This window comes from Hylobates moloch, unplaced genomic scaffold, assembly GCF_009828535.3.
Source record: "Hylobates moloch isolate HMO894 unplaced genomic scaffold, HMol_V3 SCAFFOLD_2, whole genome shotgun sequence".
Classification (NCBI taxonomy): Eukaryota; Metazoa; Chordata; class Mammalia; order Primates; family Hylobatidae; genus Hylobates; species Hylobates moloch.
The window spans coordinates 40,124,127-40,142,759 of record NW_026652277.1 but is presented as its reverse complement, the minus strand read 5'-3'; the positions used below and the strand labels follow the sequence as shown (position 1 = coordinate 40,142,759).

At 33.3% G+C, this 18,633-nt stretch overlaps 1 protein-coding gene across 1 annotated transcript in view; it reads left to right on the top strand.

The window, feature by feature from the left end:
- Positions 1-18,633, top strand: part of GRID2 (glutamate ionotropic receptor delta type subunit 2) — a 1,490,978-nt gene that overhangs the window by 271,915 nt on the left and 1,200,430 nt on the right. The window contains exon 2 of the mRNA XM_032139113.2: positions 10,433-10,588. Within this exon, the coding sequence (XP_031995004.1) occupies positions 10,433-10,588 (156 nt within the window). The remainder of the gene's footprint in view (positions 1-10,432; positions 10,589-18,633) is intronic.

The window sequence follows — 18,633 nt, the reverse complement described above, 5'->3', positions numbered from 1 at the left end:
TATTTTATAGGACATATTGGAAAAATAATCAGTGGATATCTATAAAATCTTCATTTTTGCTAGTTAAATGTACATTCATGTAATAAAGAAGAAAAAAATTACAAATGAGTTCAGAGTTAATAAACCATGAAGTTTGAGATTTATATTGGAAGAGTACCATTTTCCTACCTGAAATATTCTACAGGCTGCAATCATTTACTTCAGAACTAAAACAGTATTTTACAGAAGTTTTAAAATGCTCAATTACAAGCAACTTATTTATTTTGGCCAATTCAGATAGGTAAAATAATTTTTTTATATCAAGGCAGAGTAAATTTTTGTCTTAAACATAAAATTAGAATTTTTACTCTGTAGAAGACAGCCCACACTATATTATTTGTGTGCAAAATGAGTTTGATCCTTCTAAGAGGATCACATTCACACTATGGTTTCATGCAGCTATTTCGTTGGCATATGATTTTACTTATAGTAGTATAGGCCAGTTCTCACAGTTTTTTGTGGAAGTTGAAGGTAATATTAAAAAGGTAGAGTAAATTGTTACAAGAAGAAAAATTTTAAATCTGTTCAATTTCTAAAAATATCTGCAACTTTTCTCCATGAACATACTTTTCAGTAGCTACCTTACACATTTTTGCCTATTTATTTTTTTAAAAAATGCATCATGTGAGTTTGGGAAGAATTTGAATTGCTGTGCACTGTTCAAAGTGTCTATTGTCAAACCAGTTCTTTTTCTTCTTGTCATGGCAGAATTTTGTAATAATAGGATATTGTTTCAATTAGATGTATGAAACAGAGAAAGAGACTGCAACATAGCACACAAGGTTCTGGTTGAATCTTCACGGATTCAGTAAGAAGAGATGTAAACTAATTTAGAGTTAAACATTGCTGCTTTCATTCAAGAAAAAATACAGATATTTGAGCTTTCACTGTCTAGTCCCCCCATTTTTTTTTTTTTAGAAATAGTCACAAGTACTCTTTAAAAAATTGCAAAGTATTCCTATTCAAAGAATTGATCTTTGAAATGCTTATTCACTAAACTAGTATAAAATGCATAAACTATTCCGAGAGGATCTATGTTCCAACATGAAATTATTTTAAAAATTAACCTCTTATTATGCTCCATGTGGATGACTCAGCTTACCTGTTCCTTAGGCAAGCACCCTACATTTCCTTTTCTCCCACATACTTCTGGAAGACACACAGCAGTCAGACTTTTCCAGTAATCGTATTATCAGTTTAAATGTGTTTTGGGTTTCTGGATAACTATACAGGTTTTCCAAACGAAATGTGATTTCACATGTTATTGGAGAGTAAGGCTAAGAAAAGGGCCTTGTGTTAGAATGAAGAATCCCTTTGAATTTGACTTGTTTCACACTACAAGCAAATGTCACATTCAAACATAAATCTCTGGAGAAATCTCTGGAGACAGTAATGAAAATTTCACTTCTTGGTCTACGATTTATCCTTCCCATTTTAAGTCACTTTATCAAAAATATATTGAAGAAAACAGAATTTAAAGGTGTCTGAATTATTAAAAATGCTTCAGACACTAGCTAAATGTAAATTACAACACACATTCAAGAATTTCTGTATAATCATTTTAAATATCTGCATGAAATTTTCTCCTTCCACTTATACCTTTCTACACTATATCATAACTAATACCCTCTGTGATCTTGACAGTATCCTCTTTGAACTTGATTTCCTATGTTTAAAATAAAAATGATGCTTTCCTATAGGCTAAATAATTATGGTGGGTGGAATAGAAGTTAATATTATAATGTACTTTGAACTCTCAGAACAAAGTGCTAAGTAAGCACTAGACAGTGGAAAATAACGAGCCAGATAGTTTCTGTACCTGGCTGCAATTTGAATATTATAGACCTAAGTAAATTATCAGTGGTCCTTAATATATAAAGTCAATAACTTTATATATTTATATATATTTATTTTATATTTTATTGTCAATCTCTTAGGATTATTCATCACTAAAGTAAGCAACAACAAAACTCCTTAGAAATTGAAAGGCTAGAGATTTGTTCTGAATTCTGCACTTAAAAATGTCATAGTGCATATTCTATTGGAACTCACGTAACACTATTCCAAGGTAACTGCAAAGATTGTTATTTAAACTAAAGTTTAGAAATTCATATCAATTTACATCTTTATATATATTAATTATCCCTAAACATCCTTAAATATAAAGTTTGTATAAAAACAGGTAAATCAACTTCTGATATAGTATAAGTTAAATCACTGAGACAAATATTGAACTTCAAAGTATGCAAGAAGTACTAGAAATTTTATAAAAATATGCCTAATTAATAAAATTTTATAAAAGAAAATGTAAGATCGAAACCTATTTGAGAATTTTAATATACAATAAAATTTTATTATAATTATTATGAAATGATGGGTGTTGTGGCTCATGCCTGTGATCTCAGCACTTTGGGATGCAGAGGTACAGTAATAGTATAGTTCCTCAAGTGAGGAACACTTGAGCTCAGAAGTTCGAGATAAGCCTGGGCAACAACGTGAGACCCCAGTCTCTACAAAAAACTTGAAAATCAGCCAAGCTTGGTGGCATGCCCTTGTAGTTCCAACTACTCAAGGAGCAGAGACAGGAGGATCAGGTGAGTCGGGGAGATTGAGACTGCAGTAAGCCATGGTTGCATAATTACACCCCAGCCTGGGTGACAGAGAAAGACTTTGTCTCTCTCTATATATATTATTATGAAAGTAAAAATATGCATATTATTTTCTTATCTGGAAATTTGTTTTAATGTATATATTGCCAGTTATTAAGCTCCTAGTGTTTTCACAAGATTGCTGAGAAACTGAGAGCTGTGGATTCTGCAGCAATTATTACTAGCTTGGGCCTGGGGAAAGTTACTTAACCTGAGTTTCATTTCCCTCAAAGGGTTTTTATCAGAACTAAGTAAAATAATGTCTATGAGCCACTTAGTACAGTCCTTAGTACTAAAAAATATTAATTATACTGTTTCTAATATTTCAATTATTATAAATTGGAGAGAAACACAACTAAGCACAATTTTCTCTAATTCAGAATAATATTTGCTAATTGTCATGAATTTGGTGTATATCCAGCACCTCCTTTCCAACAATTAGAGTCATTGTTTTGGTTTACTTCTGTAGTCAGAGTGCTTGTGAAGGGTTAGATAAGATGAACTGAGAAAAATATGCCTCATGATAAAAGGATAAAGGATTCTGAAAACCCTATTTCATGCCTGCAAGGATATTAGCATAGAACATATTAGGAAATGTTCTGTTAAATAAGAGGCTGCTGAAACATTTGTAATACAGAATTAAATTGTGGGTGATATCTCAACTTAATATTTCCTGGGCAGATAATTATAATTATATATATATACACACACATACACACACACACACATATATATAATTATATATATACACATGCACAAATAAGCACATTTATTACATACACACATACGTACATTCATTACATATACACAGTTGTAATTATATGTGAGTATGTAATAAATGTATCTATTTGTGCATGTATAATATAAATATATAAACATATGAACATGTATAATATAAATATATACACATATGCACATATGCATGTGTATATATTTATATACATATATACATATATATGCACATATGCATATGTGTATATATTTATATACATATATACACAAACAATGCCTTCACCTTCACTGTAATGATACCCCACTGAAATAGTAGCTGATACTATGCTAAGTAAAGATGCTTATTGGTGTCAAAGATACTATCTATGCTTAAGTAAATATACTAAATTGTATCAAAAATGCTAATCTCTTTTGGTCATAATACTGCTCATTTTTCTTACTACCTAGCAGTTTTGAACATGTTTAACATTTTTTCTCCTTGAACTGAGGGTAACATGAATGAGACAATGAAATAAAGGAGAAATCTGATTTTTACAATATTTATAATGCCTTTTATTATTTGCCCTCCTTTTGAAATGCAGGTATAATTTCCACCGGCAATCGTAGGAATACCATTTGTAGATGAAAAAAATGTTATAAATCTCTTGACTTGGATGTATGCTCACAGTGCAACTAACGTGTATGCAAAATGCATTGTCAGAATTAAATTAAAAACTCACTTGTGAATAGTAGCATCTAAAACAGTAAGGATATATGATGATTTAACAATTCTGAATAGCTCTGCAGAACTGTAAATCCTACTGTGACTAATAAACTCCCCAAGGCAGAAGGTTGCACTTTTTTCTTTATTTTAACTTCCTAAACTAAAGTTGTTGAAGCTTCTCAGGCAAAGGAATTAAATTTTATGTAAAACTATTCTTATGATCAGCATTTTACTACATTTCATCAATTTTATAACCTTCATGGCTTAAAATAAATGAATTTAATAGGCTAATCATCATTATAGTACTATTTATTGAATATATATGTATATGTGTATATACACACACATATATGTACTGATGTACCCTCTCTATATACACAGTCACCATAAAAGAAATGCTTGAAGTGAAAAAAGCATAATATGGCAGACATAGCTCCAAACTTGAAACCAGGACACCTAACCTCCTACTCTACATCTTGTAACCTTTGGCTGTACAATTTGGGTGAAAACACTTAAAATGTTTGCACTACAATTTATGAAGCACGACAAGCTTTTCTTTTTTTTTTTTTTTTTTTTTTTTTTTTGCTGGAGTGCAGTGGCGCAATCTGGGCTCACTGCAAGCTCCGCCTCCCGGGTTCACGCCATTCTCCTGCCTCAGCCTCTCCGAGTAGCTGGGACTACAGGCGCCTGCCACCACGCCCAGCTAATTTTTTGTATTTTTAGTAGAGACGGGGTTTCACCGTGGTCTCGATCTCCCGACCTCGTGATCCGCCCGCCTCGGCCTCCCAAAGTGCTGGGATTACAAGCGTGAGCCACCGCGCCCGGCCGCATGACAAGGTTTTCATAAACCATCTCTAAAATTCCTTTCAGCTATGAGTTTACAAAAACAACATGATTGCTTGTTTTTATGATCTTCTTATGGCATCTTATTTCCACTATTTATTCAACACTTAACTCATTTCAAATATTTGGCCACTAAATAATTTGTTAAAGAGCACAGTGGCTTGGCTTTGATGGTTTTCTCTGTGTTTAGGAAAGATTGGTTTGATGAATAGATGGATGAATGGCTGGATGCATAAATGCGTGAACATAAAGAGAAAAAGTGAGGGGAAAAAGTTGGGGAGTAGAGAGAGTGAGAGCGTGTACAAAAGAATCATCTCTGTTGTTACAAAGAAAATAAAAGATTCATTGCATGTAGCATCTTTGCTAACTTTCAATTAAGTTTATTCCTTTTATGATTACCTACCATATATAATTTATATGTTTGTCAAAATTGAGTAAAGAGAGTAAAAATTTGAACTTTGTGACTAAAAAAATAAAGATCAGCTATCTTTGATTTCATTGGGAACTATGAAATACAACGAAACATTTTTGCATAAATGTTGGTATGTAAGTTTTTCTAGATGATATGCTATTGATTTGCAAGAGGAATGTAGATGTGTTGATGCTTGGTTTCAATATTTGGAGTCTTTTATTTTAAACAGAACTTGATAAGGTTGTTATAGAATATATATATCTTCCAATAATTCTATTTGCTGTGGAAAATTTCCTCAAGATATATCAAATTTTTTCTCAATATTGTTGGAGGAAATTATGTGCAAGATGAACACATTTTTTCTGTACTATCTTATCAGGTAAATAATGTTTACTCCACTTGCCTCTTAAATTTGTAAGACACAAAATTTTCAATATTCAAACTAAAATACAAGTTTTTAGTATGATTATTAATTACCTTGTGTATGATTATTACCTTGCTAACTTGGGTTTTCTGGAATCATGATAATGCCTATGACAATAAACTAACATGCAAGTACATTTTCAAGTCATTAATTTAGGTTTAGGTGTAACTTATATTTTATCTATACATCTGAATTTAGGTATTTTATTTTACAAGATTATACCTAATTTAATGTTAAAAAAGATTTAATCAATGATTCTTGAGTGTCTAAAATATTCAGGCTCTTTTATACACACTGTAAGTATAAAAATAGTTTATATGGTCTAGGAAATTATATTTTGCTAATGTGATAAGGACTACCTCCGTGGTAGAGGAAACACCAAAAATAAAACCAAGAAGGAGAAAAATCTTCGAATGTTTGGAGACTTGTTGAGTTGGTTAGGTTAGTGAACTTATAAATATTTTATTTAAAAGGCATATTTGTGAATGTATTTTTGGGTGAAATGATTTTATGGTCTGAAGTACTGACTTATTTCAAGCACAAAAAATCTACACACACACACACACACACACACACACACAGACACCAAGAATGTATCTATTAGGTTTGAAGAAGAAATTGGATTGTCATTTTAAAAATTGGCAAGTAAGTATATGTATTTTGGGAATATTTAAATACCTTTCTAAAACATTTTTTTTTTTTAACAGAAGTACTATAGCTTGTCAGTTAGCTTTGAATTGCACAATAATTTATGAATTTTCAAAGGGCATACCTGCATTAATACTTTTACTTATAACACTTCACAATGAAAATTTAAGACATCAGCATTGCCTTAATATTACTATAAATTGTAATTAAGTGGACAATTATATTTTTGTAGAACTTTGCCTAAATTTGGTATTTTTTTCATATATATGCCAATTGGTCCATTAGTCCATGAAAATTGTATTCAGTAGCATTACATATAGCAGAAACTCATTAACATTAGTATTTTTCTAAGATGTAAGAAGACATGTAGGCCGGGCGTGGTGGCTCAAGCCTGTAATCCCAGTACTTTGGGAGGCCGAGGCGGGCGGATCACGTGGTCAGGAGATCGAGACCACCCTGGCTAACACGGTGAAACCCCGTCTCTACTAAAAATACAGAAAAATTAGCCGGGCGTGGTGGCGGGCGCCTGTAGTCCCAGCTACTCGGGAGGCTGAGGCAGGAGAATGGCGTGAACCCGGGAGGCGGAGCTTGCAGTGAGGTGGAGCTTGCAGTGAGCCGAGATCGCGCCACTGCACTCCAGCCTGGGCGACAGAGCGAGACTCCGTCTCAAAAAAAAAAGAAGACATGTAAACATGATATAGTTTTCATTTAAAAATACATGCTGACTTTGCATGTCAGTATGTTTGTATAAGGATTACATAAAGCCTTTATTTCTCCCCCCGTAAAAGGAACAGAATATCAACCTTTAGTGATGGAAATGACTAAAAATTGCTATAATAGGAATATTCAGGAGGTGTTCCTTTCCTGCTTTATTGATTGGTTATCCTTCCCTTCAGTTTGGCCAATAAGAAATATATAGAGAGTACTGATGAAATGCCGTGTGTGTGTGTGTGTGTGTGTGTGTGTGTGTGTGTGTGTGTGTATCAGTGGTGGAATAATTATTTTATCTTGACAGGTCTAATCTGCCTTTCCCATGAACGTTATAAAATAAAACTGAGTGTAAAATCATGCTAATAAAAATACCTGGGCAGGATCTAGATGCTTTGACATCATGTTAACTACATAGTTAAGAATGTTACATTTGAGCAACTGTATAGTTAACAAAGTAGATCTAGTACCTATAGTATTGGATTATCTAGATTGGTAATATTTGTGTATTAATACAAAGAATAAAGGGATAACTTTGCTGTGACTATTGGAAGCCGGTGAAATTAGAAAGGAATTTCTGTTCCAGGATCCTTCCTGTGGAATTAATCACATTGTTTTCAGAATGCTTGTGTTGAAGACAAAATACTGCATGCACTCCTGTAGTACAAAGTCAGTTTCAGATGAGATTTTTATAGCTGAAGAAAAAAGTAAATAAATAACTGGGATTTGAAATGTTGGATAAGATTTTCTGTTCTTTGATTACACTGTTTGCAGTAAGATGAACTGTTTCTTCTGTGTACTTCCTTGCTGTTTGCAGAAAGATGAACTGTTTCTTTTATCCATTTTTTCAGTATATCTTAATTCTGCAAAGGATTGACTAATGTGCTATCATTTCTGCAGGTTTCTGCTGTTTATTAACTCAAGTTTAATGTTTAAGGCAATATTAAGTGTTCTGCCATGTAATAGTAAAATGCTTCCATCAAAAATGTATTACCAATACAGCAGAAGTCAATAACATCACCTGCTATAAAACAAGGTTGATAAGAAGCTCTTTTTTAAAGACTCATTTAGAATCCATGACAAGTGGAAACATCTTTGTATAAACACACATTACTACTTTGTGAATAGACATTTAGATTATCTGATTTAAAATGAATTGGTTATTTCAGCTTCAATTATAAAAAATTTGTATCATACTTCCTAACTATTAAAGAAATTTGTATATCTAAACCTGATAGTATTAAATTTCACTGTAATGATTAATCTAGATCTACACAAGGATTTATCACATATTAAAATAATTCTTATGAAAGCTGCTTAAATTAGCAAGATAGGTCAAACATTTATTGTCTAAATGTTTTTATAAGAGCTTAGATTAAAAAGTATTATCTGGTTCAGAAAAGACAGGTTAAGTAAAAATTAGAGTCTATAATATATATTTGATTAATAAAATATTAATATCTCATTGGTAAACATCTGATAACATATTAAGGAAGTACTCAATTTATATGTCAATTTTAAAAATTCTGGCCAGGTGCGGTGGCTCACGCCTGTAATGCCAGCACTTTGGGAGGCCGAGGCAGGTGGATCAGGAGGTCGGGAGATCAAGACCATCCTGGCTAACACAGTGTAACCCCGTCTCTACTACAAATACAAAAAAAATTAGCCTGGCGTGGTGGTGGGCGCCTGTAGTCCCAGGTACTTGGGAGGCTGAGGCAGGAGAATGGGGTGAACCCGGGAGGCAGAGCTTGCTGTGAGCTGAGATGGCGCCACTGCACTCCAGCCTGGGCAACAGAGTGAGACTCCGTCTCGGAAAAAAAAAAAAAAAGATTCTTCATTATTTTCTCTCAGGTTCTCAGCCATGGACAGGTATTCAAAATATATAGGAAACAAGGCAATGTTTTGAGAAGACTGATACAATCCATGCCAATATAAAAGAGCAGTGATGGCCAGGCACAGTGGCTCCCTCCTTTAATCCCAGCACTTTTGGAGGCTGAGGTGAGTGGATCACCTGAGGTCAGGAACTCGAGACCAGCCTGGCCAAAATGGTGAAATCCCGTCTCTACTAAAAATACAAAAAAATTAGCTAAGTGTGGTGGTGTGCACCTGCAATCCCAGCTACTCGGGAGGCTGAGGCTGGAGAAAGGCTTGAACCTGGGAGGCGTAGGTTGCAGTGAGCTGAAATCACGCCATTGCACTCTAGCCTAGGTGACAGAAGAAGACTCCATCTCAAAAACAACCAACCAACCAACCAAACAAAAAGAGCAGTGAAAAGATAAAGCCAGCTTCACACTGGCTTTATAATACACACTGTGTATATAATGATAATACACACTGTGTATTATTTAATACACACAATGTGAGGTTTAGACAAATGTGTTTAATACACACAATGTGAGGTTTAGACAAATGTGTTTAATACACCCAACGTGAGGTTTAGACAAATGTGTTTGATACATACAATGTGAGGTTAGACAAATGTGAGGTTTAGAATTTGAGCATGTTGCTCAAGGTCGTATACTTAACAAGTGACAGAGTCAGTATTTAAAATCAGTTTGTTCTTAGAATCAATGTGTTTACCAAATATTCCATTACCAACCAAATATTCAATAAAGGTTAGCACAGTGTTTATCATCATCGTATTTACACATGGATAAAAAATGCTATAATTATCCATTAGGACTTACATTAGTTCCTTGAGAAATATTTCTCCATTCCCTCTGCACAGAGATTTGAATGTCTTTACATTTTCTATAAATATTATTGACTTTACTACTATAAAAGATAATGAAACCCATGTTCAAAAAAGGGGGGGGGAGAAAGGAAGGAAATGAAAAATAAATTAAGATCACAGGAAAGGTTTGATTCCTATGTATTCTGTGAATGGACCTCAAGAAGTTTTCTGAGCTTATTTTCTTTTATTCATAAAAGAAATCTTCCAGCTATGAATTCCTTAAAGATTTCATGATATAAGACATCCAATGTATTGGATACTTTGTCATGTAGAAGCTTTTCATACCTATTACATTTTCTTCCCCATGATCTCCCTGCAATAACACTTTGAGGTACTATTTATCATTCCATTTGCAAGAAGTAACTATCTTCCTTCTCAGCTATTACACTGCTTCAGTACAATGTGTTTCATTAATAAATAAAGTGCATGCTCTAAGTGAAAGTATATGCTTTTTAAACACATAAGTCTCCTTGTCATATTTCCAGAGGGCATGACAGAATATTTATGTTATTATTTAATGGCAAAACTCACTTCTTTCTAGGAGCAATTTTTGATGAATCTGCCAAAAAGGATGATGAGGTGTTTCGCACAGCAGTTGGTGACCTTAACCAGAATGAGGAGATCTTACAGACTGAGAAAATCACATTTTCAGTGACGTTTGTTGATGGCAACAACCCTTTCCAAGCAGTTCAAGAAGGTAAGGTCATCAGTATTTATTTTGGTTTTTTGGTTCAATTCAAATGGCAATGAAATTATCTTTGATGAAACTTATTAAACGTGGACATCATTTTTGTATCTTTGTTGATAATAGGGCATTATTTTCCTTGGAGATCACTGTTTTGTAGATGTTAATCTTGTATTCTTGTTTTGAAAAGGCAGAATGTGGAAAGTTATTATATTAATTGAAATATAATATGAAAATGAACAAATATTTACATGTAAAAGCTTTGCAACATTTTTATGACTTCAGTGTAAATGAAACATTTTTAAAAAATAGTATTTTCTAACAGAATGTTTACTTTGGACTTCTCTGAGATAACTGCCACCTTGGGTGTTGTTACAACTTGGGATGACATATCAGGTGTTCTCATGACAAATGTACTGCTGCAAGAAAAACCCTTGGACACTACATACAAATCAAAGATTTTGCATTAGGACTCTAACATACCGACCTACGCTATAAATTTTTACTCTCTATGAGACATCAAATATTAAAGCACTTTCCTCCTTTTCCTCTGTAAACCTGAGTAAATTAAATTTTTTCACTGGTACAAAGTAATGCAAATACCAATTATTGTTAATATATTGGTATCATCACTCCTATTAATGAAGGTTTTGATTGAAAGATCCTAGACAAATGGAATTTTCTGTTTGATTCTATTAATCTAATTAAACATTTAGTCTCTTGATCCAGAAAGCACTCATTTTACATGAGACTACTTGTTGATAATTGGGAAGGTCTGAATGTTTATGTCCCCTCCTACCCCACTGCATAGGTTGAAACTGAATTCCCATTCTGGTGGTATTAAGAGGTGGGGCCTTCAGAAGATGATTAGGTCATGAGGGCTCTGTCCTCATGGATAGGATTAGTGCCCTTATAAAACAGGCCCAAGGGAGCTTGCCTGCCCCTTCTGCCATTTGAGGACTCAGCAAGAAGGCACCATCTGTGAAGGAGAAGAAGATCTCTCGCAAGACACCTAATCTGCTGGGCCCTTGATCTTGGATCTGCTGGTCTCCAGAACTGTGAGCAATAAATTTCTGTTACTTATAAATTACTTAGCCTGAGGTATCTTGATATAGCAGCCTAAACTAAGAAACTAGTCTACCTTATTTTTTATTGTGATGATGTATTTAAACTGAAGATAATAAATGCAAAATTAATTTAGTCAAATAAAACATTTGCCTCATTAAAAATTTAAATAGGATTTGGCAGAAGAAAAGGTAGATACCATATTAACGGTAACAAAGTTGGGCAGGATTTTTTTTGTAATGCAAACATTGAAAGAGTAAGGAAAATAAAAGTGTCTGAAAACGTGTACTTTTCATTTACTGTTTTATCTGCTTGATGTGCAGGTAACCTTTATTGAAATATATTTTCAATCAATAGCACTGGCTACTGTTGAAACTTATTTGTGTTAGAAAATAGATATGTGATTGGTGGTCTAAAAGTTTTTTCCTTGTTAATGGAATGGAGTAAAAAATCATCACTTTTTGAAATGAATAGAACTGTTTTACGTAAAAACTGGCTTTATAAAGAATAGGATAATAATGTTTATAATAATACAGTGAGATTTTAATTTTTAATTAGTAAACATTAATGCAAAAAGTCAGATTGAAATAACCATTCAGTTATTTACATTTTAAAATCAGAATCATCCTGACAGTATAAGGATTTCAATACTGGAAATGTTAATAAATGTTAATAAATTTTCTATGGAAATATTTAAAAGCAGTATAAATTAATATTAGAAATAATAGAAGGATCTGGAAAAATCATAACATAAAATTTGAAGATACCAAATCATTTTAAAGATATATTCAATAGGAAATATATGTCATTCATTTTTAAGAAATCTGTATTATTTTTCTTTCTTAACTCTTATTTATAAAGACCAGAATGTAAGCAGGAAAAAAGTGAGGACTGATTTCTTTCTTTATCTTCTCAGTAACTACATATTAATAATTGTGAATTAACTTCAAAGACAGGCTAAACTACCTATGCTTTTTAAAAATTAACCTTGAGTAAAAAAGTAGTAAGAAAAAAATGAAATGAAGACAACACAATGGTGAGAAACCTGAATTATAAATTAAGAAGAAAAAGTCCCTCACACCTTTATTAAAGACTATAATTTGAAAAGTAATGACAATTTTTTAAATACTACACCTTTTTTTTTTTGTTTTAACATTGCTTTCTTTATTCTGCTGCCAGCTAAATTCTGGAAACAAAAATATCTTGCAATAGTGACGTGATGGCACTGAAAGCAAATTGAGAGAGGCAATAAAGTTCCCAGATAGAGACCACTAGATATTTGTCAAGAAAAATGAAAGAGCTGGACAGTTTGCCTGATGGTTTCTGATACTAACAGGATGTTCTCCACCAGTTATTGTGATGGTCAGCTTTGGGTAATAAACCTGAAATAAGTTCCAGGAAGCTTTAAAGACAATTTGTTTCCCTATTTAATATCAAGAAGGGTTTCAGTTAATGTTAGACGTAAAAATAATTATTTATAGAGTTTTTTTGTAAAATGATGGATTAAAAAAATAAGAGACAATATTCTATTGAAAGAGAACAAACAACCCATTCAGAAGCACTGTTTTCTTCAATGTTTTGAGGAAGTAATTTAGGAGAAAACCTCAACTGTGCCATCGAAGATAGTCAACTTTCTCTCACATGTTTACTGCAATACTATGCAAACTTGTAATGAGAGGGACTAACATCACCTTGTCTCTTTTCATTTTTTTACAGTCTAAAGAAAGAAAAAAGATTCAATGATACAATTATAAGTGATTGCTTATATATTAGCACTCCTAATGAACTCATAGAAAAACTCATGGTTTTGATCCCTCTGCCTGTTTATTCAAATTTGAAAGTCTCATCCTTGAACAAATAGCATCATCAAATATATATATAGTAACAATGAAAATGATAATAGGGATCACTCAGAGGTTAGATAAGTAAAATCTAATAGCTTGAAATCCTCAATTTATTTTATTGTTAGAATTTCCTCTAATCAGCCACATTTAAGAGCTGATTTTTTATTTTAAAAATCAAAATTTCTGTTCATTGTATCTTTCTACTGTTATCACTTAATAACAGAGAGGAATTCAGTGACAGCCTATATAACCTATAAACAGTAATAAAGAGTATTGATATTTTGGAAATCTTCCTTTGTAGCTTTGGCTACAGTACATTTTTGGATAGCAATTAATCCTTTAGAAAATGAGTTTCTAGACAGATATCTCAGTTATAACACGGGGTATACATTCCATTCTCTGGAGATCAATGACTGTATCTGTTAATTTTGTCAGTATCTGGTAACATCGATTTCAGATCTTTGAAATGCATGAATAATAGAAAAAAAATCTGTTTTCACAAAAGTTATCTGGAAATAAATTACCTATTTTGAGATTATTCTTTTTTCCTTTCATATGAATGTATTTGTTGATAGGCCATTTTTCATCTTTTGTGTACTGAGCTGCAGCACATTAACCAAGGTCAAATACATTTTCAAACCTTAACTCAGGAGGTTTTCTGGACAATTTTTTTTTTTCATTTGGATACGCTATTTTGGTATCTAGAGAATTATAGGGGTGGAAAATTATATAAATCTGGTTGAATATTTTCATAATTTAGATGAAATAATGGAGACCCAGAGAGGTTAAATAATTTTCCCTCATTCTTCTAGGGTTACCAGGCATGTGTGTAGCAGAAAAATAACTAAACCAAGACCTCCTTTACATCGCTAGTCCAGTATTTTCCTTGCTATATACCCACCCATGCATATATATAGATACACATGAGATAGCACAATGTATTATAGGACTTCAGTAAGTAATGTAAGTACTCAAAAAAGTAGCAGATTTATGTTTTGATATTTATTTGCTATTTATTATTTACGTTCAACCACGGAATAGTAGGAAAATTTCAATCTAGGTGATAAAGACCAGTTACATTATATAAATCAATCTTGTTCTTTTGGCCTTGGTTTTCCTCATCTGTGAAAAATGAAGGAATCTGAATATAATGTATTTTTAAGGTAACTTTCATCTCTATGCTTCTATGACCCTTAAGAACACAGTTCTAGAATTAGAACCTTATAGAAATCATCATTATTTAGTGTCCCTTTAGAGAAGGTTTCACGTTGCTGAAATTGCCTCCTTGTTTTTCTGTGTCTGACTTTAAAATAGATTAAACAGATATAGGGTATCCATTGTTTGTTCTGCCACCTCATTCAACTATTCACCACAACCCACAGCATTCATTACTACCAATAGAATTCAAAGGATCTTGTGCTGATTCCTTTAACCTGAACCAAAGTAGCTGTTCATAGGTTACTCTTTTTATTCATAAGTTACTCTTTTTATTTTTTCTTATAAATTTTTTCTTCTGTGGCATCTATGTACAACATTTAGCATAAATGTACAAATGTTTGGTGTGAAAAACACTGCTGTCGTTTCTGAAAGCAGTACTTATTGTTTATATTGTTAGCTCTTAGCTGAGATGAACATAAAATGGGCCATGAAAGGTGGAAATTTATAAGAAAACAAAGTCAGGAAATATAAGGGTGATACATTTGTAGAAATCCTCAAGTCAAAAGGTGAATGAAGTATGAATCCATATATAATTCTTACATGTATTCGATGTATTAAGAAGGAAGTGAAACATCATTCTTTGATATTTAATGGCAAGATTCAGCTAAACAATTTTGAAATAATTGCTCTTATTAGAAAAATACCTAAAAATAAGCTGCATAGTGAATATAAGGGCAGCATTATACTATAAAGTCACAAATGATTCTGTTTGAAAGAAAATGTATTAAACTATAATACTTTTTTATGTATTGCAAAACATTATAAACAATATCGTTAGAATTCAAAAACACAAGGTTTTTGAAAAAATGTGTGAATTTGTGCTGCTCTGGATTTTGTTTTATTTGGAAGAGTCTTTAGCAGCATTCTATGAAAGCTGTGTTTAAAGGAAGTAAAGATTTGTTCTTTTGTTGTCTGTGTTCTTTCTTATACCAATTCTTTTCTCCTAATAATAGCACATCACTTTCTTGTATTCTTCTATGTCTGTATGTATGGTGCATGCGTATGGTAACATAATTCACTTTTAATCAGTCTTTTTTGAAACTGACTCATTAGAGGAATCACTACATATCTTAAAGTAACTCTGAATATCTGGTTTATTTGATTAAAAATCACATTTACCTACACTCTGCAGTTGTAATGAGAGATCATTATGTAGTCATAAAACAGTTTAAGTTCATGTTGACAAACCAATGATGACTTCAGTATATTTGGAATTTTCAATCTGTTATCACTATTATCAATATCCAACTTTTATATGATCCTGTTTACTTGGTTAATTTTAGAAGAAATAGCAAGCTGACATTTACTTTCACATTTAACACCTATTTTTTGTTGTCCTTGACAAGTGTAATGAGGTTTATGGGAATTACACTGAATAGTCTTTTGGGACTCATGCAATAGTTTGTTATCTTGTAATTTTCAAAAGAATTATTACAGAAAGGCTCTCTTTTAAAAGAAACATGCAGTAAGCCAGCGTGCAATAGGAAATTCCACATTCTGGGAAAAAAAAGGAAAATGAATCAGCCAGTACCTTTTGGGTGCCTATGAGCATTCAGCCTTGTGCCAACTACTCTGCACAGTCATGCTCTCCATTGGCTGCCCTGTAGTCTTACATGGTTAATTTGGCCTTTATTCTGTAACCTTGTGTTAGGTCCTGACCTATGTGTACCTCTCTTCATTTTGCCCTCCCATTATAGTGCTATTTTTAAACACTTTATTTAGCCCCCTTTTAATCCTTGTCTCTCCATCTTATACTGCAGACACTCAAAATGTCTACATTTCGTTTGGTATGTAAATCTTAAACTTGGTGTCATTTACCTTGCAGGGAAAAACATAGTCATTAAGTTCATAGCCCATAGAATTAGATACCTGCCTTTATGTATGAATTCTGCTCTATGTCTTATTATCTGTGGGCCTTTGAACACAGCTGCTATTTCTGAGCCTCAGTTTCTTCACATGTAAAATGAGGATAAATACATACTCCATGGCATTAATATGGTTATGTGATTATTGTGTAATGATTATATGGGATTGTAAATATGGTAGATGGGTTCTTCCACTAGCCTAATTACATTTTAATGATAGTGCTGTATGTGGTGATTTAGTACCATTGCATGTGTCCCTCAGTAAGTTTTCACCCCTTTCCAATACTTCCTTCTCAAACATATTCTAGTATTTTTATTAGTGGTTCCCATGGATACCTGTGAGCCTAACCTTATTACTTGCATAGTCAGCGACATATTTTTGCCCAAATGGGACTTTCCTTACCAAGATTTTGAGTGCTGTGGTTTTAAATATATATAATGAAATGCTTTTGCTTTTTTTTTTTTTCTGTCTCTCTCTTTCTCTTTCCTTGGGCTGGTTCTGCTAGTCAGCACAGGAAGATGAGAATTATACATGTAGTGTAATTTATTTGGCAAATAGTAGTGATGTTGCAACATGTGTACTTAGGGTTGGGAGGATTTAAAATACCTTGTTACCATTTCTGGGAAGTAGAGAAAGCCCGTGGAGGCCAAATTAAAGCTTTCTGATGATTTGTGTAGGCTTAATACAATCAGTGAAGTAAATAAGGCACTGAGTCATAGCTAAATGGAATTCAGCTGTAGAGCAACATAATATTGTAGGATAGTGATATATGTGAAGGTCGAATATAGAAATTAATTCAAGGAAAGCTTTATGCTTTGAAAGATGGATCGTCTCTGGTAATTTTATATCTTACATGATTGTTTAAAAGGTTATCTTTCTATGCTTTGCACATTTCATTGCAATTATACATAGGCAAATATTAACTTTAAAAACTCAGTCATTTGCTTATTTGAATTTCTTGTACTATACTTCAAAAACACATGATATCATGTTATTTTCTTAAGAATTTATGCCTCACTTCAAAACAGATTTACTTTTTGGTCTTTGATAGACTAACGTGATACGATGGTTAGATGGGTTAAGTCCATTTCTTAAGCTATATTTCAAACATAGATATACATTAAAATGTCTACTATATATAAAAACTATATATTCTAGGCCATGCACTGTGGCTCACACCTATAATCCCAGCACTTTGGGAGGCCAAGGCAGATGGATCACGAGGTCAAGAGATTGAGATCATTCTAGCCAACACGGTGAAACCCCGTCTCTACCTAAAATACAAAAATTAGCTGGGCCTGGTGCCATACACCGGTAGTTTCAGTTACTCGGGAGGCTCAGGCAGGAGAATCGCTTGAACCTGGGAGGTGGAGGTTGCAGCGAGGCGAGATTGCACCACTGCACTCCAGCCTGGGCGACAGGGCAAGACTCCATTTATATATATATATATAATATATATATATATATTATATATATATATTTCTCAGAATGTATTTTAGGGGAGGGTGTAGGTGGGGAAGCAGTTCACAAATCAAAGTCAGAAACAATCTTAGTATAGAGAATATTCTCGAATAGTATTACCTTGAATGCTAAGAAATATTTTTGTATTTTTGAATGTATACTTATACAAACAGAAAGTTCTGAAGTGGTCTCATGTACTCATTCATGTTATTAAACCTGAGCAAGGTATAGAGGGCTCAGGTAAGAGAGGGTAACTAGAGGATTAAAAATAAATACACAAAAGAGAAAAGGTCACATTCTTACAGGTCAAAGGATAAGAAGTTGTCATGGGCCGGGCGCAGTGGCTCACACTTGTAATCCCAGCACTTTGGGAGGCTGAGGCGGGCGGATCACGAGGTCAGGAGATCGAAACCACGGTGAAACCCTGTCTCTACTAAAAATACAAAAAATTAGCCGGGCGTGGTGGCGGGCGCCTGTAGTCCCAGCTACTCGGAGAGGCTGAGGCAGGAGAATGGCGTGAACCTGGGAGGCGGAGCTTGCAGTGAGCCGAGATTGCGCCACTGCACTCCAGCCTGGGCGACAGAGCAAGACTCCGTCTCAAAA